Source organism: Berghia stephanieae, unplaced genomic scaffold, assembly GCF_034508935.2.
Source record: "Berghia stephanieae isolate SIO BIC M18660-M18661 unplaced genomic scaffold, UCSD_Bste_1.3 scaffold52, whole genome shotgun sequence".
NCBI lineage: Eukaryota > Metazoa > Mollusca > Gastropoda > Nudibranchia > Aeolidiidae > Berghia > Berghia stephanieae.
The window spans coordinates 19,114-44,608 of NW_027626622.1; the positions used below are offsets into that span (position 1 = coordinate 19,114).

A 25,495-nucleotide genomic window follows, 5' to 3' on the forward strand; every position below is an offset into this window, starting at 1 on the left:
TATGAGCTTCTTAGCCAAGCGCATACTATCTATATGCACAATAATCAGTTCATTATCATGGTCAATATCAAATATTATGTAGATTATTCATAGTACATAGGACTTATAGCAAGTAAGAAATAAGAATAAATAGAAATATATTAGATCATTATAATCCTTTTCCAACATTTAAATTATTATACATAAATATAGGCAAATATTAAAAAAGAAAAAAACACAGACACTAGTAAACAAGCTCTCCGTAATGTTTATCCAGTATGACTATTTTAAATATCAAACAAGTCATTATGAAAAGACATATTAATATTATATTTTTGAGTAAAACTGAACCACAGTTCTCTCTAAACAGACTCTGCTTTCTTAGCTTGGTCTAAAGTTTCTTGCATGGAACCAAATTACAGAAAGCAAGTCGTGTTGCCAATTTTTATTTAAAAAAAAACAACAAAAAAAAACCCTGAGCTTTTATATAGAGCAATATCCACTTAATGTACTCAAAGCGCTTTACAAGGGGTCCCTGACCAACAGCAACATGTAACACGTAGAACGAGACATGACGCCTGGCGATATTACAGTTTTTTTCCGACAGAGACAATGCTGTTAACGCCTAGGTATTCATTTTACATCCGAGTATGGTGAGAGAATGTGAGTAAAGAGCCTTTTCCATTGACACAACTATGCGCCGAGCGAGGCTCGAACTCAGGACCTCCCGATCCGAAAGCGAGTGTCATACCACTTGACCACATAGCCGCACCATAATGAGGCATGATCAATTTAGCTGTGGAAGCTTTTCTCTCATTAGTATATTTATAACTTAATTTAAAGAATAATATACGCACGATTAACCATTTAACTGCCGTGCTCTGGAAAACACGTATTTAATTATAAGTTTGGCCAGAAAACACCAGAAGACACTTATGCAAAACTTTGGCCAGAATACTCGTCCTTCATATATACATGTAGATCACGAGGCCCCGTCCAGGTTTGAGAGTTTTTGCCAAGATGAGGGACAATTAAGTCGTTCGATGTTTGAAGGACACGTTTTCTGGCCAAAACGTTGTTTAAGTGCCTTTCCAGAGTACGGGAAACTACTTTTTAAAAAGAAATGATCACATGGTATTGTAGCGTGGTAAATGATAAATTGAACACAGTAGTTACTCAGAGTTCGTGCTGTTTATTTTCGAGTGAAAGTGAAAGTGAAAGTAGAAGTGAGTAAGACAAAGAGAAAGATACCACATTACAACGTTACGTAATTCACATATAAAAGAGTTCATCAGTGTATGTCGATGCGATGATCGCCACACAACTCCCCCCAGCACAGACATACACTGTCGTCCAGGTATTTGGGACGTCTCGTGCAACGTCCAGCCCGCGTAATTGTCGTATCTGGTATTGGTTGGTTTGGGGCTTGGACGACTTCTGGTTCGTTCTCACTGGTTGGGTTTGGAGGTCGTCAACGCCTACGGTGGTCGGAAACAGGCACTGGTGTTGTCAGGTCAACATGAGCAGGTTTCAGACGATCGATAGATACATGCTCGTGTCGTCCACCCACGTCGACGAGAAATGTCTTTGAGTTTTTTTCGATGACCTGAAAGGGTCCCGTGTAAGGACGACCGAGCGGTCCACAGTGGGCGTCGTTCCGTAGAAACACATATTTGGCCTTGGTTAGACGATGAGGTACAAACGAGCTGGATTTGCCGTGTTGAGATGCTGGGTGATTGTTGTATGGAGCTTTATTGAAGGTTTCTGTTCTCTTTTGTGCCAGGAATGTGTGCGCCGACCATGGGGAGGTGGTTTCCGAGACAAATTCCCCGGGAACGGTGAGTGGTTCACCATAAACGAGCTCTGCAACTGACACGCCGATGTCTTCTTTGGGAACTGTTCGGAGACCAAGCAAAACCCATGGCAGTTCGTCTAGCCAGTTTGGGTTTGTAAGGCGAGCTTTCAGGGATGTTTTCAATGTCCGATGGAACCTTTCAATCATCCCATTGGATTGTGGATGATATGCTGTCGTTCTATGGATGCGAGCGCCAAGGTGGAGCGATACTTCTGTCCAAAGAGAGGAAGTAAATTGTGGTCCGCGGTCTGATGTGATGTCTAGAGGTGTTCCAAACCTGGAGATCCAACCATGGACTAGAGCATTTGCGCAGTCTTTCGCTGTAGTACTCCGTAAAGGTACAATTTCAGGCCAACGGGTGTTCCGATCTATAATTGTGAAGAGATGAGTATACCCGTCAGATGGAGGCAAAGGGCCGACTAAATCGACATGAATGTGACTAAAACGTTTAGCGGGAACTTCAAATGTCTCAAGTGGGGCTTTGACATGTGTGTGCACCTTTGATCTCTGGCAAGGTAAACACTCGCTTGTCCATTTATTTATCTGTCTTCTCATGTCGGGCCATACAAATTTGTCGGCTATCAGCCTCCTTGTTGTATTCCTTCCGGGATGAGAAAGGTTATGTATGATGTCAAAAACAGATTTTCTGAAATTTTCGGGAACAATCGGGCGGGGTTTTCCTGTCGCTGTATCGCATTTAAGTATAGGTCCGTCTTCTGTGATTGGCATAGGGACTATGTTGAGGCTTGGGTAGGCGGTATGGTAGGGAGTTTGGTTTTCCTCGTCCATTTGGTCCTTTGCCATGGCAGCGTAGTCTATTCCGAGGGTAACGCTACTGATCCCAGCTCTAGACAGACAATCAGCTACTGTATTCGACTTTCCGGATATGTGGCGAATGTTCGTGGTGAATTGAGAAATGAAAGCAAGCTGTCGTTGTTGTCGGGCTGTCCAAGGATCAGTTGCCTTTGCCATTGCATCGGCGAGTGGTTTGTGATCGGTATAGGCAGTGAACTTTCTGCCTTCCAGGAGGAAACGGAAATGTCGGATGGCTAAATGTAAGGCAAGGAGTTCTCTGTCGTACGTGCTATATTTTTGCTCTGGTGGTCTTAGTTGGCGGCTGAAAAAACCTAGCGGTTGCCATTTACCGTCCACAAATTGTTGAAACACTGCCCCCACAGCCAGGTCGGACGCATCTGTTGACAGGGCAATAAGTGCTTCTACTTCGGGATGAGCCAACATGGTGATTTGAGCGAGTGCTGTTTTGCTGTCTTCGAAGGCTTTTGTCATTTCTTCAGTCCAAACCAGTTTATGAATTGGTTTCATGGCCTTCATCGATTGGTAGAGGGGGTGTAATAATTCTGCCGCGTGGGGAATGAACCGGTGATAGAAATTTATCATTCCTAGAAATTCTTGCAGGCCTTTTACAGTTGTCGGTTTTGGAAAATCGGTAATTGCATCCACTTTGTCTGGGTGGGGGATTGTTCCAGATTTCGTAACCCGATGTCCAAGAAAATCTATGGTGGTTACACCAAAGACACATTTCTCCAGGCGTATTACAAGGCCGAAATCGCTGAGTCGTTTAAGAACTGCTTTGAGGTGAAGTTTGTGTTCTTTTTCATTTTGGCTGGCTACAAGGATGTCGTCTAAATAGGCAAACGTGCAGCTCATATCCTGGAAGAGTGTATCCATCAGGCGTTGAAAGGCTTGTGCTGAATTCTTTAACCCGAAAGGCATCCTTAGGAATTCAAAAAGACCGAAAGGGGTAATGACAGCAGTTTTGGGCACATCGTCGGGATGGACGGGAATTTGGTGGTAACCGCGGACAAGATCTATCTTTGAAAAGATAGATTTTCCTGCCAATTGGGCGGTGAAATCGTGAATGTGAGGTATTGGGTAACGATCTGGAGTTGTTTTTTCGTTGAGGCGACGATAGTCTCCACAGGGGCGCCAACTGCCATTTGATTTGGGTACCATGTGTAGTGGTGATGCCCACGGGCTGCTTGATTTCCGAACAATGCCCATCTTTTCCATTTCACTAAATTCCTCTTTGGCTAGGAGTAGCTTCTCTGGTGTAAGTCGTCGGGCTCTGGCGAAGACGGGAGGGCCGGTGGTTGGAATATGATGGCGTATGCCATGTTTGACTTCCTCCGTGGAGAATGTTGGTTGTAGCAGCTCTGGAAATTCGTTCAGAATTCTTCGAAATGGATTAGACGTTGTTTCAATCATGGCTAATTCCTGTGTTTCAATCGTTTGGACTGAACATGGTGATGAAACATAAAAGTCTGCTTCGATGAGACGGCCCCGTCGTAAATCCACCAACAAGTTATGAGCACGTAAGAAGTCGGCGCCGAGAAGAGGATGTTTAACTTCTGCAATGATCAAGCGCGCTTGGTACACACGGTCGTTGATTTTTAATGACACGTTGCGCGAGCCATATGTTTTAATAGTTGTTCCATTCGCTGCTTGAAGTGGTGGGTGTGGAGGGCAGGAATTTTTGTCACGCCAGGTCGCTGGGACGACGGACACTTGTGCACCGGTATCAACAAGAAAGTGTGAGCCTGAATGTTTATCTGTCACGAAAAGTTGCTTGTTACTACCAGGGCCAACGCTCGTGACGTTTAAAGTTGTTGACCCTGTCGATCGTTTCCCTGTTCTTTGTTGAGGCCGAATTTTTGACAAGGGGGCAGGCATTTCTTCGCATCTTTCCCATATTTCCTATGATACCAGCAGAGTGCAGATTGGGGTTCTGTTGGGGTTTTCTTTGTATATTTCTGTCTGATCTGGTGTACGTTGTCAAAATGTGTTGATATGGAGACAAAAAGCTGATCTGCCTCTTGGGCCAAAAGTCTAGGATTTGTTTTAGAACTTGAGTTTGCAAGAGGTGCGCGGATGTAGTCGGGGAGCTGTTGCAAAAAAATGTGACGAAATAGGAAACAAGGTTCGTGGTTACCCAGGAGAGCAAGCATTTTGTCCATCAGCACCGACGGTTTGTTGTCACCTAGCCCTTGTAAATTAAAAAGGGCTTGGGCTCTTTCTTCCTCTGTCATTTGGTAGGCCGAAAGTAAAAAGTTTTTAATAGTGTCATATTTGTTGTTTGTAGGAGGTGTGGTCAGGATTGACAGTGCGCGGTTTGCTGTGTCTGTGTCGAGTGCCGCAACAACATGATAATACTTCGTTTCATCTGCGAGTATTCCGCGAAGCGCAAACTGTGCCTCGGCTTGCGCGAACCATGCCACTGGGCTTGTGGACCAGAAAGTGGGTAGTTTAACAGCTACTGCCGCTAATTCCATATTTGTACTTGTTTGAAGTTAATAAATGGTTTGTGTTGAGGTGAAAAATACGTCTCACCTGTCGGGGTCACCAATGTAGCGTGGTAAATGATAAATTGAACACAGTTGTTACTCAGAGTTTGTGCTGTTTATTTTCGAGTGAAAGTGAAAGTGAAAGTAGAAGTGAGTAAGACGAAGAGAAAGATACCACATTACAACGTTACGTAATTCACATATAAAAGAGTTCATCAGTGTATGTCGATGCGATGATCGCCACAGTATTATTATTAGCAGTTGAATGAAATCAATGTTATTTATCAATAAATTGAGAATATACTATTAATTCTTTTAAATTACCAAAATTCTCAAGCGATACTAAGCTGCTAGAAGCTGTGGACTGTAAAAAGTAATAAAAAAAAATTGATAGGACAGTTTCAAAACAAAACAAAATACCAAACACGGAACGTGTCGGGGGCTCATAACCCTTCTTCAGCCAACAAAAAAACAAAAACAAAAAAAAACAAACAAAAAAAAACAAAAAAAAACAATGAAACCATAAATAGCATTACTAAAAAAAATAATACTGATCTTCAATCTGTTTAATGTTTTTTGTTCTTAGCTGAAGAAGGGTTTTGGGTCCGAAACGTTCCATGCTTGGTATTTTGTTCTTTTTTTGAAGCTGTTGTATTAACTTTTGTTTAATATTTTTTACAAAAATCTCTAGGGAGGGCGAGCAATAATAGGATAGAGGGCTGGGGCTGAGTGAGAATAATATCTGATTCTCTCTCTCTCTCTCTCTCTCTCTCTCTCTCTCTCTCTCTCTCTCTCTCTCTCTCTCTCTCTCTATCATTCTTTGAATCTTTCCCATCCTAGTATCGAACTTAATGCACAGCTCCATTACGTTTGATAGCTTTCCCTTTCAATCGTTTCCTCAACACACTAAGCAACCTGTGAAACTACACTCATTACAGTTATTATAAAACCCACCATCCACGACAACCACCTCAATCCAGAATACAAAATCTTTGTCACAATCTACCCCGACCGGCGCCTCGCCTGTCCCACTCAAACCGATTGTAAACAACAAGTGACGCGTTTTCTTTTCATTAAACACTCTCTCTCGTTCTTTCATAGCTTCTTCTTTTTCATTTTTTGCAGCATCATCATCGACACCATCACTTGATTCACAACTATCGCTATCATCAAAGCTATACCAACTAATATTTTTCTCACTAAACATATCATCTTCCTTAGGTATCCCACACAGATACCACTCGGCATTGACAACTTCCTGGTCATGATTATGCTGCATTTTTCCAGTGACATCAAAGCGATAACTTCCTGAAATGGGCGTGCTGAATCGTCCCCTCTGAATAAAGCTTGCGATGGGCTTCTTGTCGTCTGCTTTATTCTTCATTTTGAAATCGCTAAAGACCGCAGGTTTCAGGTTGTTAAACAAGGAGACGGTGAGGTCGGTAGAATTCATTTCAAACTTGAGGTCTGTTGTTATCGGATAGAAATCAACATCGAAATATGTTAAGTATGATAGAACAACAACATTTTAAAATGAACTTTTGCTTTGCGGAATATCAACTAAAATGTGATCAAAGTACTTGTGATTATCGGATAGAAATCAATATTTGAACACGTTAGTACAGTAAATCCTATAAAGCCTATAAAGTACCGCTGAGATATTTCAAGCTTGTGTCCAGATGAGACTTATAGGTGATCTCAGACTAAGTACATTGATGGTATGCTCTTGGAATCTACATCTGATCCCTATTTGTTCCCAGTTCCCCTTTGTCTTACCTTTTCTTGGATGCTTTAATTGTAATTCTAGAACTTTTTACTATACAATTTTCTTCCTTTTTACCGGCGCTGATATAACCTAAATGTGCTGCAAGCGCCGTAAAACCCTTTTAAAAAAAACAAAAAAAACAAGCTAACTGAAAGAAAACGGGAAATGTGCTGGACTGTACTCGTATCAGTGTGTATCCTAATGACATATTTTATCAAAACATATAAATTCCTCTGAATGATATCTAATTATGGATTGGAAAAGAGTTTTAAATGGGTCATTTATAACACCAATATCCTTCTCAAATTCTGTCACGTCCAATGATTTGGCACAGAAATTTCAGTATGATAAAAGTCATGACTAGGACGATTTCTTCCAATATGCAAAGCATTACATTTGCTTATAAAGAGAAGCAATTTCCGCCTAAAAATCCTGTGTCTATCCGAATCTTCATATATCTTCATATCATCTGCAAATAAATTACATGTTTTAGAGAGTACACATAGCTGTCATAATTGTATGTTATAAAAAGCAGTGGACTAAAAACACTAACGTGGGGCACACCACTTAAAACATTCTAAGATCTGACATTTCACCGTTTACAACAACCCGTTGATTCCATTTGATAACAAATATTTAATCCAATTAATGATATTGCCCGTTATTCTGTATTTTTCTGTCTTTTTAAATTACATTTAATAAGGGGATCGTGTCAAAACCTTTCGTAAGTCAAGATACCATCTATGCTTTTGCCATCATCAAACATTTCAGAAAAAAAATTCATTACATTTAATTATTGGGTTACTTATTCAATTTATGTTGGCAACTACTCAATAGACCTATGTTCATGTAAGAACAGCCCAGTCCCATCTTTTATTATAGATTCCAGAGCATTACATAACATACACGTTAAACTAATTGGTCTATAACTTTCAGCGATGCTATGATTTCCTTCTTTTAAATAAATATGCGTAACATTTTGCCAATTTTAAGTCTTCAGGAATCATTCTTAAAAAAGACCCATTAGATACAACAGACAGGGGATATGGTATTTTTGCTTAAATTCTCGTTAAAACCCATAGGTTTTGTTATATTTAATTAAAACAGCTTTTGTTTTCGAGAATTACATCTTCTAAAAGCGTTACATCTGACAAGGACCCGTTTTCATGAACGCGGACCAGCGCTTAGTCTCTGACTTTAGTCAAGGACTTGAAAAAATCAGATTTCATGTAAGCTGACTAAGCAAGCCCCATACTAGAATCACGGCACCTTCGGCCAAGTTTTAGTTATTTACTCATGAGGCCGGACTTCAAGTTGAGTCTGAAGTTAGTTACTAGGATACATCATAGCGTCGACAAGACAACAGTTATTTTTAGATTGAGAGAGCTTTGATCCGGAAGGAAAATACATCGGTTACGAATGACAGAGGCCTGTTACTTTTGACACTGGCTCAAAAAAACTATGAGATAAGTGCAGATCTTGGAAAGTACACATATTTTTGAGTAAAATTTAAAAACAAACGGAATCTAATCGGCTGGCGAGTTGCGAGTGAACGGAAACTCGAATTCGAAGGTTTGCGTCAAAGAACACTTTTAGACACTTGCTCCATTTTTGCTTAAGACTAGATAGTCATTTACTAGACAAGTAAATAACTAAATCTTGTCCTCGTTCATGAAAATGGGCCAAGGTATACAAAAGTCTTTTGACCTAAGCGACACTCACTACAACAAGACATAATGGCTACCACTTACCTCTTCTCTCTTCCGTTGTTAAAAATTTCGTATCGCTGAATATGCCCGTAGGAATCGGTGTGAGGATCGGTTTCCGTTGTTGTTGTTGATGTTGTTGTTGTTGTTGTTGTTGCTGCAGATGCTGTTGCTGTTGTTGTTGTGGAGGTTGAGTTTGTTGTTGATTATTCTGAAGCACTGCTATTATCTCAGATTTCATGGATTGCAACTATTATGGAAAGAATTGGAAAAAAAGGTCTGTACAAATGAATGCAATTATTCTTCTTTTAAAAACTGAACTAAGACTAATATATATATATATATATATATAATATATATATATATATATATATATAATATATATATATATATATATATATATAAAGGAGTTCTATAGAAAGGAGACTCACTCTTGATTTTCAGCCCCTGCTAATGTGGGCCATTGGTTTGATAAGGATTTCAAACAAAAATACTATTTTTTCTGCCTTGGTACATTGCCGTTGAATCCGCAATAATTGAATCTGTTCTTTTAATTTCGGTACATTAAATTGGTTAATTGGCGACCAAACGTTTTAAAATAATATTTCTTAGGTCTTGAACTATTTGAATATACACCCAAAAAAAGAGTGAACTATCAAAATTTGTACTTGTAAGTGTAAACTATTTTTTATGACGGCCGCTTACAAACCGAGTGATTAAGTTTGGTTTCTGTTCAAAATCGAAAGTAAGAATCTGCAGAGGATGTTTCATGACTAAATATTTATCGCGCCAGAATCTTTGAAAAGTTGTAAGTACCAATAAAAAATTACTATATAATAAATGTTTACAACCTATTTGTATTTGGCGGTAATTTCTGCCGATGATAGACCCATTGTCATGATTGCGATTTCTATCGATTCGCTCGTTGGCTAGTCCTAGATCGTGACCAGACTCGAACATCCGACATCCTGATTTGGATTACTGTACTGTTTCTTTTTCTTATTGTGGAGGCCTGTTGCTTTATATTTGTCTTTTTTCCATGTATGATTTACTGATATTGACTTTATTGTCTTAGTCTAGTGCGTTATTCTTGGGGGATCCCTTCGCTCGTCACGTCAACTTGACCGTAATACTTAGAGACTAACAGAACTACATCTTATAATTAGTCCTTCCTACTTCACTATAGTCTACCCATAGTGTACTAGTGCTAGTACTTCATTAACGATTGTTTTTTACCGAATGATTGTGGATCTAATGTTACCATATGGAATGGAACTTGTAATCTTAATATATATCATATATATATAGTTATGACTCAAATGGATCTGATGTTGCTGTGATATGGCTGTCTATCCTATGGGATTAGTACCTTGCTGATATAGTTTTCTTTTCCATGTTTTGCCTCACGTAAAATTTTACCTTTTGTGAATCTGATGTTGATGGACTTGATTTGCTAGCAATTTCAAGATGGGCAAAATGTGGTGTTGCGAATTGCAATGGCAATTACAATAAAGCCAACAAATGTGTAATCAGATTGCCTAAAGAGGAACCAGAACAGCAAATATGGTTAAGCAAACTCCTTCCGCGTGATAATTTTAAACCACATCCGACAGAATTTGTAATTTGTGAAAGACATTGGCCTGCAGGTATTCCAATGAAAATTCTACCTGGTGGAACCGATCGTCCAAAGACCCTCCAAGCGTCATCAGTGTCCCTCAATCAGTCCTTCCTACAGAAAAGCCACCTCCGCGCCCTGCTCCAGCAGAAGACAGACAACTGGAGTACTTCCTCAAAATCGACAAAATTAGTTCTTTTGAAGACTTTGAACCAGAGAAACACCTCTTTAAAAAGTACGACTCCAGCAGTTACAAATTACTTACATCAAAATGTAAAGATAAACATGTATGTGTTTTCATGACGGAGAACTACATTGAGAGCTATTTGTCTGTTATTGTACATAATAAATCCACAATGTGTTCCCCTCTTACTATGTCAGCTTTTAAAAATGGACTAAATGTTTCATTTGGAAAGATATAAACCCTAACAATGGCCTTTCTTCCTATACCCAATTCATGGAGGCTATTGATTGCGCCCTCAATTATGACCCTCCTTTAGATGGCCTGCTCGACAAGGCAGTTATGGTCCTTCAACAGTCTACTGAATCAATGGACGTGAACAAGTAAAAAAAGCTTACTTTTAATACAAGGCAGCTCCAGCTTTTAAGACGGAAAGAATATTTAACAAATGATTACTGCTTCGCTTTTGAAATATTTCCCAAATGCAGCTACGAGCAATTAAGAGAAGTTCTTGTGTTGCCAAGTAAAACAAAACTGCAAGCAATAGTTTTTGCCACTGATGTGGATCATGTTCTTCGAAGAACTTGTATGAAATTAGATGACAAACAAAAGGTATCATTTTTGCTTGTGGATGAAGTAAAAATCTGTCCGTCTCTTTCTTTTTCTGCTGGCGTTCTGAGTGGTATGGCTTTGAATAATCCAAATAAGAAAGCAACATCAATGCTGTGTGTAATGCTCAAATGCCTTCATGGAGGTCCAAGCATCATGGTGTCGGTGAATCCTGTTCATAAGTTGACTGCGAAATACCAATTTGATGTCGTGAAAACAGCTGCAGCTGCTGTGGAAAAAGCCGGGTGCACTGTCATTGGATCCATAACAGATAATCATAAAATAAACCAACAGTATTGTAAATTGTTTTCAAGAATTACAGATTATCAAGCTAGACATCCCTTGGTAGAAGACAGAGTTTGGTTTTTACTCTTCCACACTGTTCATATTATAAAATGTATAATGTATGAGAAGCAGCAACTGTTGTCGGTTGATGGGAAGAAGGTTGGATGTTTCGATGATGTTAAAAATTTGTATGACTCGGAGAGATCTAATATATTAGAGATGACACTACATACCAACTCATCAGTACGACCAAGGCGCATCCAGCTACAGAATGTTTTACTTCAAGTATTCAATGACAAAGTTGTTGCTGCACTCCGTTTGAAAGATGCTGCTGAAACCGCTGACTTTATTGAAATGGTATTGGAGTGGTGGAAAGCCATGAATGTGTGCAGGAAACGACAAGACTTGAGGACAAGAGATCCGTGTAGTCAAGTGCAGCAACAAAGTTCAACAAACTTGCTTGTGTTTCTTAAACGTTTCCAAAGTGGCACCTCTGGACAAGGAGCATGTCGACAGAAATGCTTGACTCATGACACACACAAGGCTCTCCTTCAAACTACCCAGGGAATTATTGCTGTTTGTCAGTATCTTTTTGATGTAGGATATTACTATGTCCTGCTCCGAGATATTCAAAGCGATAGGATAGAAGGAGAATTTTCTGTGTATCGACAGAACACAGGTGCAAATGCTTTCATGAATGCAAGCGACGTTTTTACATCTTACAAAAAGCGATTGATAAAATTTGTAGCCTCTTTCTTGTTTTGTCGAGATGGATCAAAGCACCTCCCAGAAATCTCACTCTTGCTATGCAGAATTGACAAACGATAATGCATCATGGATTAAACATTGCATGACTGCCATTTCCTTGACGTGTGAGGAAGAGAGCTCAATAGCATACGTTGCTGAATGGTTGGAAGCGAAATGTGTTGATGAGCTGCAACTTAATGATAAGGAAGAACCCCTCCTGTCAACAGAGGCTCAGGATTTTATTGAAGAAGTTTCTCGAGGGGGACTGAAAGTGTCCCATCTCTCAACATACAAACTTGTGAAAGTGGGACTTTGCTTCGTGAAAAAGCATAAGGAGCGAGCTTGTTGTCGGCAAAAGTTAATACGAGTTTTGTCAGTCATAAATTATTTTTACGATTTTGAACTCAATTCAAAATCCCTTTTGCGACAGTTGGCAAACGTTTTGCTTCATGGCCTCCACAGGTTAGACAAAGACCATGACAAATATTCCATTCTCTACCAAAATTCCACCAAGAAAGCCCGATTGGCAGATTAGGAAAGTAAGATGATTGAATTAAGTATGTCATGAAAGTGTGGCCATCTATTATTCTGTCATTTTGTAGCAAGCACGATCGGGTAATTACTCTTGCTGAAACTTTTGATATTCTATCATTTTGATATAATGCAGGTACCATTCCCAGGTCCTCTTTTATGAATAATGTTGAATTAATCAATCACTTTAATGACTGTTTTGGTCTCTAAAATAAGAATCACATCAAAAAACGATTTGTTCGTTATTGAAAATGATTATCTAATACTGATCTCATGGCCTCTAGTGTTAACTCAGTAATTAATATTTTATTGTGGGATCGCCCTCCACAGATTGCCCCCTACATTGTACAGCTCTATTCCTCCCATGTTTCATCTTCATCATTCAGATCATTTATAACTGTTCCTGATAGGTCAGCAATTTATTATTTTAAAATTGATTTGGAAGAATTTTGTTTTTTGGTTCAAAGAGTAGTGTTGCGCAGATGTTCAGTCTTCGCTTAGCAACTGAGTGTACAGGGAGCGATTCCGTCCACTGCACTGTGTGGCAATGGGTCACCTTGCCTCAAGCTTAAGGGGCGCTGCATTACGGCTGACCCACAGGTGATGGTATATATCAACAATGTTTAGACATAGGGATGAAATATAGTAATATAGTATTAAAAAAGAAAAAAGAAAAAAAATCAAGAGACCATAACTGCAATTGAGATATGTGTACTGGAATGAATATTGTGAGTATTGTTCAGTGCACTTTTATGGATTATTTAAAAGAAACTATGTCTCTTTATTACTAGGTAGTGCATCCCTTAGTAGATATTTCGGTATTGATATTTTTCTTGGGATCATCTTCCACAAATTACCTCCCTTAGTTGATATTACACAGCTCCTTTCCATTTCATCTAATTGCGCATCCTCATCATCATCTTACATATGATGTATACTTCAAGCTTGTAAAGAAACCATCCTGAATTATTCATCATAAGGTCAGTTTTTAGAATATCTACACATCCTTTCTGTTCTTGTCTACTCTTATTCACTACTGATAATAATAATTATCCAATATTTTTTTGACCCAGAACTCACAGTTACTCTTTAAAAGGGCAGATCTTGCCCTATTACACCCTTAGATAAATTTTGGAGTGAATTTTCTAGATTTTTAGTTGGCCCCCACTAGCGTTGTCTGAAAATTCGCCATGAATGTCCTTTCAGTATAGCTGCCCTTGATATATATATATATATATATATATATATATATATATATATATATATATATATATATATATATATATATATATTATATATATATATATATATATATATATTGCAAGAGAGAGAGAGCGAGAGAGAGTGAGAGAGAGAGAGAGAGAAAGAGAGAGAGAGAGAGAGAGAGAGAGAGAGAGAGAGAGGACAACTAGTATGGAATGATAATGATATGATATTGTTTATGACGACCATTACAACGATGATGAAAATGATAATTATATCAACGACAACGATGCTGTTGTTGTTGTTGTTGTTGTTACTGCTGCTGCTGCTGCTGCTGCTGATGATGATGATGATGATGATGATGATGATGATGATGATGATGATGATGATGATGATGATGATGATGATGATGATGATGATGATGATCATCATCATCATCGTGATGAAAACATTTACCTCAGTCTTAAGGGATGCTTTTTCCTCCAGTATCTATGACGGATAAATAAGAGATATAATATAAAAGCTTGAACAATATTCCATTATCGAATCCTGAGTAGTTTACAAGAACAATATTCTAGAATTATATTCTATAATCGAATCTTGAGTAGTTAACACTATTAACAGCCAGGTACTCATTTATCACCTTAACCGTTAGAGAATGTGAATAAAGAGCCGTTTCCTCGGACTCAACTATGCACCGAGCGAGGCTCGAACCCAGGAGCAATTCAATTTCACATCGTTATTCATTGTTTTAATTGAAACTCTCTCAATACGTGTATTATAGATGCAGATAGAGATATAAATATAGCATTGGATGATTTGGTGATGAGAAAGAAGATGAAACCAAGTTAACCGCCGTATGTAAAAATTTTACCAGAAGACCCGTCCTCGGATATCGATTGATTTAACTGACCCTTATCTTAACAAGAACTCCCAAACCTTAGAATACAACTTACTTGATTCTTTAGATGTTTATTATCCTCTTTCAATTCTTTGACAGCAATGTTTAGCTTGCCAACTTGATCGATTATTTCCTCCATGCTAGGAGTAGGAATAAAATAAAAGAAGATGATTATAATGATAATGATGAAAAACGTCCATATATAGGCGCCATTTAGGAAAGAAATCAAATGCCATAGGTTATAATTATATTATACATAGGTGTTTCTTAAACAATACTATAGAAATACAATATCAAATGCTTTCATACTCATATATATATATATATATATATATATATATATATATATATATATATATATATATATATATATATATATATATACATTGAATCGTGTTTGATACAAATATGGTGCGAAAAGTGCTCGACATGAAGTAATGGAGCGAATTATCATTGTAATATTTACCACAATGTTTGAGAGAGTCTACATTAATGTTTAAGGCCTAATTAGCCATCGTCAGGACTGAGTTGGTTTGTTGACTGTTGTTGTTCGTTGAAGTGGTTCCGGTTTGTAGTTTATTAACAGGAACTTCCGGCGATGTGGACACGTATTGTACATCTCATGTTTCGTGTTGAGTGTGGCTTCATGAGGGTGTATATATTATATATATATATATATATATATATATATATATATATATATATATATATATATATATATATATATATATATATATTTATACATTTATATATGTATTCTTTTTTTTTTTAATCAAAATTTTTTATTATTATTATTTTTTGTTTTAATATTTTTTTAAATATAATTAAAAAATTATTTTAAAAAAATATATAATATGATACATAATTCAATGGATTCAAACTGGAAATAACCGAGAGTCGTATTTATTATACTCATTATTTGAATGTGCCATATTTATGACAGTTAAGACATTTTCCATAAAGAAGAACAGAATAACCATTAATGTAGACAATACCAGCAAGAGATGCTTTGAAATGCTTACTTATAGCTATTATGAAATGTTTCAAATTATATTTTAAAAATTTAATATAGAATTAATGGGAAAGGAATACGTTTTAAAAAAATAAGACCCTAAAATATGGATTACTTCCCTTGTTCTGAGATTATTGTCATGTGGCGGAATATCTGGTGAAAAAAAACCCAACACTCACCAAAATTGTTCTGCTGTTTTATACCTAATGTCCATAAAGAAAGTTTCGCCTATTTTAAATTGCTAATTTGGCTAATTTTGCGTGGTGCAGATATCTGGGATATCAAAAGTTACAGCAAAACTTTCAAAAATGGCCGCACGTTGTATCTCAATGCAAATCTAAATCGATAAAATTATTAAAAACAAACCGCTGATGTGACCTAATATTAATATCATCATCATCATCATCATCATTGCCTTTTTCACCCTGGGTCAGGTCACAGTCAAACAGTTTCCATCCTTCTCAATCATGAGCTAACTTTTTTTTAAAATCTCATTCCAGGTCTTACCACTTCTCTGTATATTGGTCGCCCAAGCTAAAAAAAGGATTTGGTTTGACCGTCTGCGTTTCTGTAACGGTTTGAGTTTAATAGAAAGGGGTGTTAACCCTTTGCCAACCCCCAACCTGGAGGACCAGGTGACTCAATGATGGGGGAATCACACACCATTAGTCGCCTTTTACGACACGCTGGCTTGGCGTTGGGCTATTCTTGACCCTCTCAGTTGAGTTATAGTAATAATATATTATAGATATTATTAGATTTTTTGTTCTCCGGATAAATAACACTTTGACTACAAGTCAATATATCTACTATTAGTCATTGGAGTGGCGCCTGTATGTGTAATTTCATCCATGATAATGATGATGATGGTGATGATGATGATGATGATGATGATGATGATGATGATGATGATGATGATGATGATGATGATGATGGTGATGATGATGATGATGATGATGATGATGTGATGATGATGATGATGATGATGATGATGATGATGATGATGATGATGATGATGGTTATGATGATGATGATGGTGATGATGATGATGATGATGATGATGATGATGATGATGATGATGATGATGATGATGATGGTGATGAAGATGATGGTGATGATGATGATGATGGTGATGATGATGATGATGATGATGATGATGATGATGATGATGGTGATAATGATGAATGATGATGAATGATGATGATGATGATGATGATGATGATGATGATGATGATGGTGATGATGATGATGATGATGATGATGATGATGATGATGATGATGATGATGATGATCAAGATGATGATGATGACGATATACACAGTTTTCTGCCAATTACCAGTAACTCGATGTAGGTTTAACCTACCTTGATTATAATAAGTATTTTACTAAACGCATCACCCATACGTTTTATTTGACATCTGCAGTATAAATAGATATAGACAATATCTGGGGTATCAAAACTACAGCACAACTTTCAAAGATGGCCGCACGCTGTGTCTCGATGCAATCGATAGAGAGCTGTAAAAAGAGCTGTATGTAATAATCTTGTTATTGTGGTATCTTGTTATTTGGGTTGCAGGGGGTACATACAATAATGAAGCCTCTTTGTAGTTTTCTTCAAGTTACGTGTAGTTTTTAATGAGGAAGGTGTAATATAGTCGATGGAGTAAATGAGAGAGATTTGATAGGGAGGATGTATGGAGTTGTTCTGAGAGGTTTGGTGGCGAGATATTTCTTGATAATGAGGTGTAGTTTTTGTTGTTGAGAATGAGATGTGTGTAGTTGCCAGTGCCGCTATTTTGGCAGGCAGCGTGGCAGGCTTCTTGAGGCTTGGGACGAATGAAGAGGGAGTGATAGAACAAAACAAGATCTTATTTTGCGCAAGAGATATGCTGAGTTTTTCTCTCGCGCAATGCTCAGGGTCGTGATTGGTTCTAAGGAAGGGGCGACACTGTCAAATAAAGAAACAGAAATAACACACTATTAAATCTTACTATCTAATAGTTTTATTTCAATTAGGATTGCCCCCGACGTGAGTCGGGAGGCGAATGACCAATGCATGTTATATAATGGAATAGAAAATGAAGATTGGCACTCAGCCCTAAACGTAAGTCGAGTGGCGATACGGCCAATGCATGTTATATAATGGAATAGAAAATGAAGATTGGCACTCAGCCCTCAACGTAAGTCGAGTGGCGATACGGCCAATGCATGTTATATAATGGAATAGAAAATGAAGATTGGCACTCAGCCCTCAACGTAAGTCGAGTGGCGATACGGCCAATGCATGTTATATAATGGAATAGAAAATGAAGATTGGCACTCAGCCCTCAACGTAAGTCGAGTGGCGATACGGCCAAAATTAGTAATATAATGATAATCGAATGTATCAATAAAACATGAATATTTACCAAGTGAGATAATGGCATCGAATATGCCAACATCATTAAGCATAAAAGCATAAGATATAAATCACTACCAACAATCTCAGAAGTTTGGTTAATTCTATGATGCAGGGCATCATCAGGACATTATACAGCTATAACGATTAATGACCAAGAAAGCTTGACAGACAGACCGATAACTGAGCATACAGCTAGTCAGACAATAGGTACTTATGCCTATATGTGTATCAGGTGACAGGCATATAGATAGTTGAATAGATTATTGGGTAGATTGATATGTAGCCAACTGTAATCTCATACTAAGTAATTGAAAAGGTAAATATATAAAGATGGGTACATATGTGCATAGGCAGACAGATTAGTAAGTATACAGATAGATAGGTCCGTAGGTCGGTCGGTAGATGGATGGATGGATAGATAGATAGATAGATAGATAGATAGATAGATAGATAGATAGATAGATAGATAGATACAGAGAGATATAGATGGATAGATGGAAGGGATGTGACAGTGACAGGATAACTATACCAACAACATTAGAGTAGGCCGATATTATTTACAAATCACCAGTAATAAAGATCGTGGTAAGTTTGTAATCGTGATAAACAGATTATTGCTAGCACTCATGTAATCAATTAAATAGACTAAGTATTTTCCTCATGACAGATACAAGTTATACTGGCACGTATTCGATTTACTGTCATTACACAAAGGCATTAACAATCCATGGAAATGATATGAATAAAATAAGAAATCACGATGTCAATAATTAAAACAATAAATGCAACAGCATAATAATAATAATAATAATAATAATAATAATAATAATAATAATAATAATAATAATAATAATAATAATAAATGCTTATGACAATGTTAATAATAAAAGTTCAACATACCTGTCAAATAAAGAAACAGAAATAACACACTATTAAATCTTACTATCTAATAGTTTTATTTCAATTAGGATTGCCCCCGACGTGAGTCGGGAGGCGAATGACGTTGAAGCGAGGTGCGCCACTGGTTTTATCCTTTCTCCCCACTTAAGTGCGACGGCGCGCAGCATACCGCAAGACGAATAGAAGGAGACCATAACAGAAAGTGCTATTTAAAAAAATACAAGAAGTATGAAACCATCATACTACATACTTCCCCCTCAAGACAAAAAATCGTCCCCGATTTTCTTAATAAACTATAAGCAACTAATCCCAGATAAAGAGGAAAATATACATAAAAGATAATAATATAATAGCAATTAATAAAATAGCAATTATCGTAATGCCCATGCAATCATGTATGAGCGCTCAACATGTCCGCTCCACCTTCAGCAGTAATGAGAGGTGGCACTTTGCCTGACACCTGTGCCACCAAGGCCTGAAGCCTAACAGCCCACGCTGTGACTGCTTCATTCTCTACCTGCGACGCGATGGCAATCTTTTGCAAGAGATCGGAAGAAGGCAAAATATTACCATAAAGTCGATCAAGACTTTGAATGATCGCGTCGCAGGTCACTTCCTCCCCCATCTGAAGAATGAGGTCGGCCGGTAGCCCTTTTAGAGAGCGTCTCATGGCCGCCACAAGGATGCGTTCCGAGAACATATGAGAGCACTGGAGGTCTTTAACCTCCAGTTTCCATTGCAAAAAGGAACAATGAGAAGGGGAGCCGTCATCCCCGGAAAAGGTGGACAGTCGTGGAGCGTCAGCTCTAACGGCTGAGACATTGACAGGTTGCTCCGTTTTCTTTGTTTCCTGCACTGCATTGAGCAATTCCATTCTTTGCTCATTCGACAGAGCAGCGATGCCGTCGATCAAATTCTGAATCAACTCAGCCATATTACTAGAGCGTTGGAGATAGATAGACAGATAGATAGATAGATAGATAGATAGATAGAGAGAGAGAGAGAGAGAGGAAGAGAGAGAGAGAGAGAGAGAGAGAGAGAGAGAGAGCGATAGAGAGGGGGGGGGACAGGTAGTGAGACAGAGAGAGAGAGAAGGGGGTGGGGGGCGGTGGAGTTGTAAGCACTGCAAAAGTGATTAACAATATGTGATGAGTAAGTGACGGGGAAGAGGGAGTGGAGGGAGGTAGGAGGTGGATGAGGGGCGCCTAGAATGGTGAATGTCAGTACACAGTAAAATAAAATTAAGAAATGAACAGCCAAAAGGGGAGAAAATTGGAATGCGGGAATTCCAACTAAGCCCCCAAACAAAGAAATGCATTTTCAAAAGTCACACTTCGTCTCTAACAAAAGAACAACTAGGTCCACTAAGTCCTGTCTGAAATTGATAGCAGGCAGGAGAAAAGGGGAGACAGAAGGGCTTGTTTCCGGATTTACTTGGAATCCAATACTTGAGATATCTGATAAAAGCAAAAAGAGGAGTTGTTGAATGTCTGACACCTAACCCAGTCAGCGAGTCTTAGTGTGCGCAATCAACCAGAAAGTATGACCTAACATTAACAACTGTCTTCCAAAAGAAGGAAAGATGGAAACGTATTATTATTTCCATTTACTTGGAGGTTACGTTCTACTGATCATAACATACAAAATGATAAGTGTTCTGAGAACTCATGCTGTGAGTGAAGTGCTTGACACACGCAAACATATGTTATAAATTTCATGATACTGCCCAGACCAGAAAGGTACAAGTCAAAATAAACATAAACAAAATCACTATAAAATTTGCGTGCATGGACAAAGTGTCAAGAACAAATAAATGGAGCAGTTATAAAATGAGCATAGTGAAAACATGTAACGGAAGAGAGAAAAAATACAAATTAAAAATTCATAATAATAAAAGCAAACAAACGAGGTAAATATTCACGTGGAGAGGGGACGAGGAGGTACTCGAGGTGGTGGGGGGGGGGATGGAAATATAAGTAAATAATTTACACCAAATATGTCTCACCACTCGGTTGATCAGACCGGGCAGCGAAACAAAAGGCAAAAGAAATGAAATACAATGACACGTTAAAACACACAACAAAAAATGAAAGGAAATATAAAATAAAATTATCAGGCCTGATGTAAAGAATGTTTCTAAACATAATATTTTCACTGTTAAGAGAAAATACGATTAACACCGCACATCAGATCATTCACTTCATTTCTTTGTCTCAGCGTGGGTTGTCATCACTGTTATCTAGGGTTGTCATCGGATGCCCTCTCTTGGTTGCTATGCAGCCAACATCGCTATCATCTATTGCACAGTCAAAGCGGTCCTTATTTTCACAGTGTCGGGCCTTCCCATACGCTGGGCGCCAATGTAATAATCTTGTTATTGTGGTATCTTGTTATTTGGGTTGCAGGGGGTACATACAATAATGAAGCCTCTTTGTAGTTTTCTTCAAGTTACGTGTAGTTTTTAATGAGGAAGGTGTAATATAGTCGATGGAGTAAATGAGAGAGATTTGATAGGGAGGATGTATGGAGTTGTTCTGAGAGGTTTGGTGGCGAGATATTTCTTGATAATGAGGTGTAGTTTTTGTTGTTGAGAATGAGATGTGTGTAGTTGCCAGTGCCGCTATTTTGGCAGGCAGCGTGGCAGGCTTCTTGAGGCTTGGGACGAATGAAGAGGGAGTGATAGAACAAAACAAGATCTTATTTTGCGCAAGAGATATGCTGAGTTTTTCTCTCGCGCAATGCTCAGGGTCGTGATTGGTTCTAAGGAAGGGGCGACACTGTCAAATAAAGAAACAGAAATAACACACTATTAAATCTTACTATCTAATAGTTTTATTTCAATTAGGATTGCCCCCGACGTGAGTCGGGAGGCGAATGACCAATGCATGTTATATAATGGAATAGAAAATGAAGATTGGCACTCAGCCCTAAACGTAAGTCGAGTGGCGATACGGCCAATGCATGTTATATAATGGAATAGAAAATGAAGATTGGCACTCAGCCCTCAACGTAAGTCGAGTGGCGATACGGCCAATGCATGTTATATAATGGAATAGAAAATGAAGATTGGCACTCAGCCCTCAACGTAAGTCGAGTGGCGATACGGCCAATGCATGTTATATAATGGAATAGAAAATGAAGATTGGCACTCAGCCCTCAACGTAAGTCGAGTGGCGATACGGCCAAAATTAGTAATATAATGATAATCGAATGTATCAATAAAACATGAATATTTACCAAGTGAGATAATGGCATCGAATATGCCAACATCATTAAGCATAAAAGCATAAGATATAAATCACTACCAACAATCTCAGAAGTTTGGTATAATTCTATGATGCAGGGCATCATCAGGACATTATACAGCTATAACGATTAATGACCAAGAAAGCTTGACAGACAGACCGATAACTGAGCATACAGCTAGTCAGACAATAGGTACTTATGCCTATATGTGTATCAGGTGACAGGCATATAGATAGTTGAATAGATTATTGGGTAGATTGATATGTAGCCAACTGTAATCTCATACTAAGTAATTGAAAAGGTAAATATATAAAGATGGGTACATATGTGCATAGGCAGACAGATTAGTAAGTATACAGATAGATAGGTCCGTAGGTCGGTCGGTAGATGGATGGATGGATAGATAGATAGATAGATAGATAGATAGATAGATAGATAGATAGATAGATAGATAGATACAGAGAGATATAGATGGATAGATGGAAGGGATGTGACAGTGACAGGATAACTATACCAACAACATTAGAGTAGGCCGATATTATTTACAAATCACCAGTAATAAAGATCGTGGTAAGTTTGTAATCGTGATAAACAGATTATTGCTAGCACTCATGTAATCAATTAAATAGACTAAGTATTTTCCTCATGACAGATACAAGTTATACTGGCACGTATTCGATTTACTGTCATTACACAAAGGCATTAACAATCCATGGAAATGATATGAATAAAATAAGAAATCACGATGTCAATAATTAAAACAATAAATGCAACAGCAATAATAATAATAATAATAATAATAATAATAATAATAATAATAATAATAATAATAATAATAATGCTTATGACAATGTTAATAATAAAAGTTCAACATACCTGTCAAATAAAGAAACAGAAATAACACACTATTAAATCTTACTATCTAATAGTTTTATTTCAATTAGGATTGCCCCGACGTGAGTCGGGAGGCGAATGACGTTGAAGCGAGGTGCGCCACTGGTTTTATCCTTTCTCCCCACTTAAGTGCGACGGCGCGCAGCATACCGCAAGACGAATAGAAGGAGACCATAACAGAAAGTGCTATTTAAAAAAATACAAGAAGTATGAAACCATCATACTACATGTACAATCCACGTAACTTCTCGCATCGTTGAGCTCTAAGAGCGTGGTAACAAAAGCGTGGACATTCACCATTTAAGTAGTTATATTCAAATGTTATATATATATATATATGTATTATAAAAACAAAAAACCATGAAATAATTGTGCTCAATTTTTTGATAAAAGGAGCGATTTATAAAATATTTCAAATATAATAATAATGATCAACTTCTACAATATTGTTTCGAGCATTCGGTCGATGGTTCGAGATGGTTCGATTTTTTAAACACACACACACACACACACACACACACACACACACACACATATATATATATATATATATATATATATATATATATATATATTATATATATATATATATATATATATATATATATATATTATACATATCAAATACATATTTTACAAGGATACATTTTACTTTTGAAGGACTTCCGTAGTTTGACAGCGCCTAAAGAGGGGATCTTTAAAATAATTATTATCGGGGAACCCCCCCCCCCGGTATATTTATTACCATTTCTCTTGTGGGATCATTTCTCTACTTCTCTTGCTATTAGGGTAAGCGAGAGAAAGTGCAGCTATGTACTCTTGTGGTATGACACTCGCCTTCGGATCGGAGGGTCGTGGGTTCGAGCCTCTCTCGGCGCATATTTCAGTCCTTGGAATATGCACTTTACTCGTATTCTCTCACCGTATTAATGTGTACAATGAATACCTGGCCGTTAACAGCGTTGTCTTTGTCCGATATATTTTACTATCGCCTAACAGGCGTCATGTCAAGTCCTACGTGTTGCTGTTGGCCAGGGATCCCTTGTAAAACGCTATGAGCACATTTAGTGGATATTGCACTATATAAAAGCTCAAGTTTTTTTTAGACACATTAAAATAAAATTTGGATTATTAATTGGAAATCCGGATTATTGTTCGTAATGGTTTGGATTAATTATATAATATTATCTGGCAACCCTTATCCAAACTGTTGGGGAAACACACTCCGTGTAGGCTACTCGCTCTCTACACGTCGGAAACAGAGTAAGTAATAATGGCGTCGCCCGCAATCGTAAAAAAAAAATAACAACTGACTCAGCAAATTATTTTTGAAATTAGCAAAATCACGCCACGTATGACAATGAATCTTAAATAGTACTATAATTTATTGCTCTTGGGGTACTCTCGTAAAGCTGTGACTCACTGCCAAACGGATTGATTTTAGTTTTCCGATGTTTCGCTAGCTAGATGTTTTATGTTGATCAAGATAAATAGCAGCCCCTTTTTATGTTGTCAAATTAAAAAAAAAATTGATTCCCTATATCTGAGAAAGTAAGAAGTAAAACTATTCTACAAAAGATGTAATGTGGCGTTTTGGTCTCTAGTCAAAACATCGGTAAAATTTCTCCGCTCCTTTATTTTTTTTTAATTATTATTTTTTTTTTTACGAGAGGTACCTTTATTGGACATTGCAACTAAATTAAATCCATAATCGCAAAAAGATTAAGTAATTTATTAAAAGTGCAGTGAAACTGAAACTATGGAAGTTCTGCCTTTATTTTACTGATAACAACAAACCTCCTATCTTTTTCTTCACATACAGTCCAGAAGTTCAAGAAGTTATCTTATTTCTTGCTTGTAAGTTGTAAGATTATTTCAAGTAACACATGATCACATTTTGTTGACACAAAAGAATCTCGTGTAAACTGAATAAGGGCTCAAACAGAGTGGATGCCGAATCGACGCGGAATCGCATTTCATGCTTCTTTCGGATGACGGCAAGTGTGAATCGTGAAGCGCGCCAGAGTGGGGTCGTCGCGGAGTCGTCTCGCTGGCGTTGACGACGCATCAAAAAGTTGTGTGAGAACTACTCATAAATATGGCTGACTAAAAACAAGAACAAATTAAATACCCGAGTGACCTCAGCTTCGTTCTATCTATAGATAGTATGCACTTGGCTAAGAAGTTCACAACATTGCCATCCGGAAGTAAAACGGACCAACACAAAAACTGTGTGTAATAATTATCGTTTATAATCCGGCTAATGAGAAGTACTCATAAACGCGGATTGCAAAAAACAATAACAAAGGCCTGAGTGACGTCATCTTCGAACTATCTATAACGTACTAACGGAGACAGCG

General features: G+C 37.7%; 3 protein-coding genes across 4 annotated transcripts; all 3 read right to left on the minus strand.

Moving 5' to 3' along the window:
- Nucleotides 1-4,452: 4,452 nt before the first annotated feature.
- LOC144961976 (uncharacterized) lies at nt 4,453-5,124 on the minus strand. The gene has a single exon (XM_078894982.1). It carries the CDS (start codon nt 5,122-5,124, stop codon nt 4,453-4,455), a length of 672 nt encoding a protein of 223 aa, XP_078751108.1.
- A 759-nt stretch (nt 5,125-5,883) lies between these two features.
- LOC144961977 (uncharacterized) lies at nt 5,884-25,069 on the minus strand. Of its 2 annotated transcripts, XM_078894983.1 has the most exons (5): nt 24,933-25,069; nt 14,735-14,819; nt 14,235-14,267; nt 8,653-8,857; nt 5,884-6,603 (listed from the first exon to the last, which is right to left on the minus strand). In XM_078894983.1, the coding sequence occupies exons 2-5, from the start codon at nt 14,816-14,818 to the stop codon at nt 6,035-6,037; spliced, it is 891 nt and encodes a 296-aa protein (XP_078751109.1). In that variant the 5' UTR covers nt 14,819; nt 24,933-25,069; the 3' UTR covers nt 5,884-6,034. The 2 variants fall into 2 exon arrangements, with proteins under 2 accessions (XP_078751109.1, XP_078751110.1); XM_078894984.1 differs by lacking the exon at nt 14,235-14,267.
- Nucleotides 20,729-21,330, minus strand: LOC144961975 (uncharacterized; the record flags this gene model as incomplete). Its single annotated transcript, XM_078894980.1, is given in 1 exon segment — nt 20,729-21,330. A coding segment is annotated over 1 exon segment (122 nt), but the record flags the coding sequence as incomplete, so codon positions are not given.
- Nucleotides 25,070-25,495: the final 426 nt, after the last annotated feature.

Coding starts and splice junctions, on each gene's coding strand:
- LOC144961976 (XM_078894982.1), bottom strand. CDS start 5,124: ATGGAATTAGCGGCAGTAGCTGTTAAACTACCCACTTTCTGGTCCACA.
- LOC144961977 (XM_078894983.1), bottom strand. CDS start 14,818: ATGGAGGAAATAATCGATCAAGTTGGCAAGCTAAACATTGCTGTCAAA. Junction 8,858..14,234: donor AAGCATCCCTTAAGACTGAG/GTAAATGTTTTC, acceptor TTTCCATAATAG/TTGCAATCCATGAAATCTGA. Junction 6,604..8,652: donor AACAACGGAAGAGAGAAGAG/GTAAGTGGTAGC, acceptor CGATAACAACAG/ACCTCAAGTTTGAAATGAAT.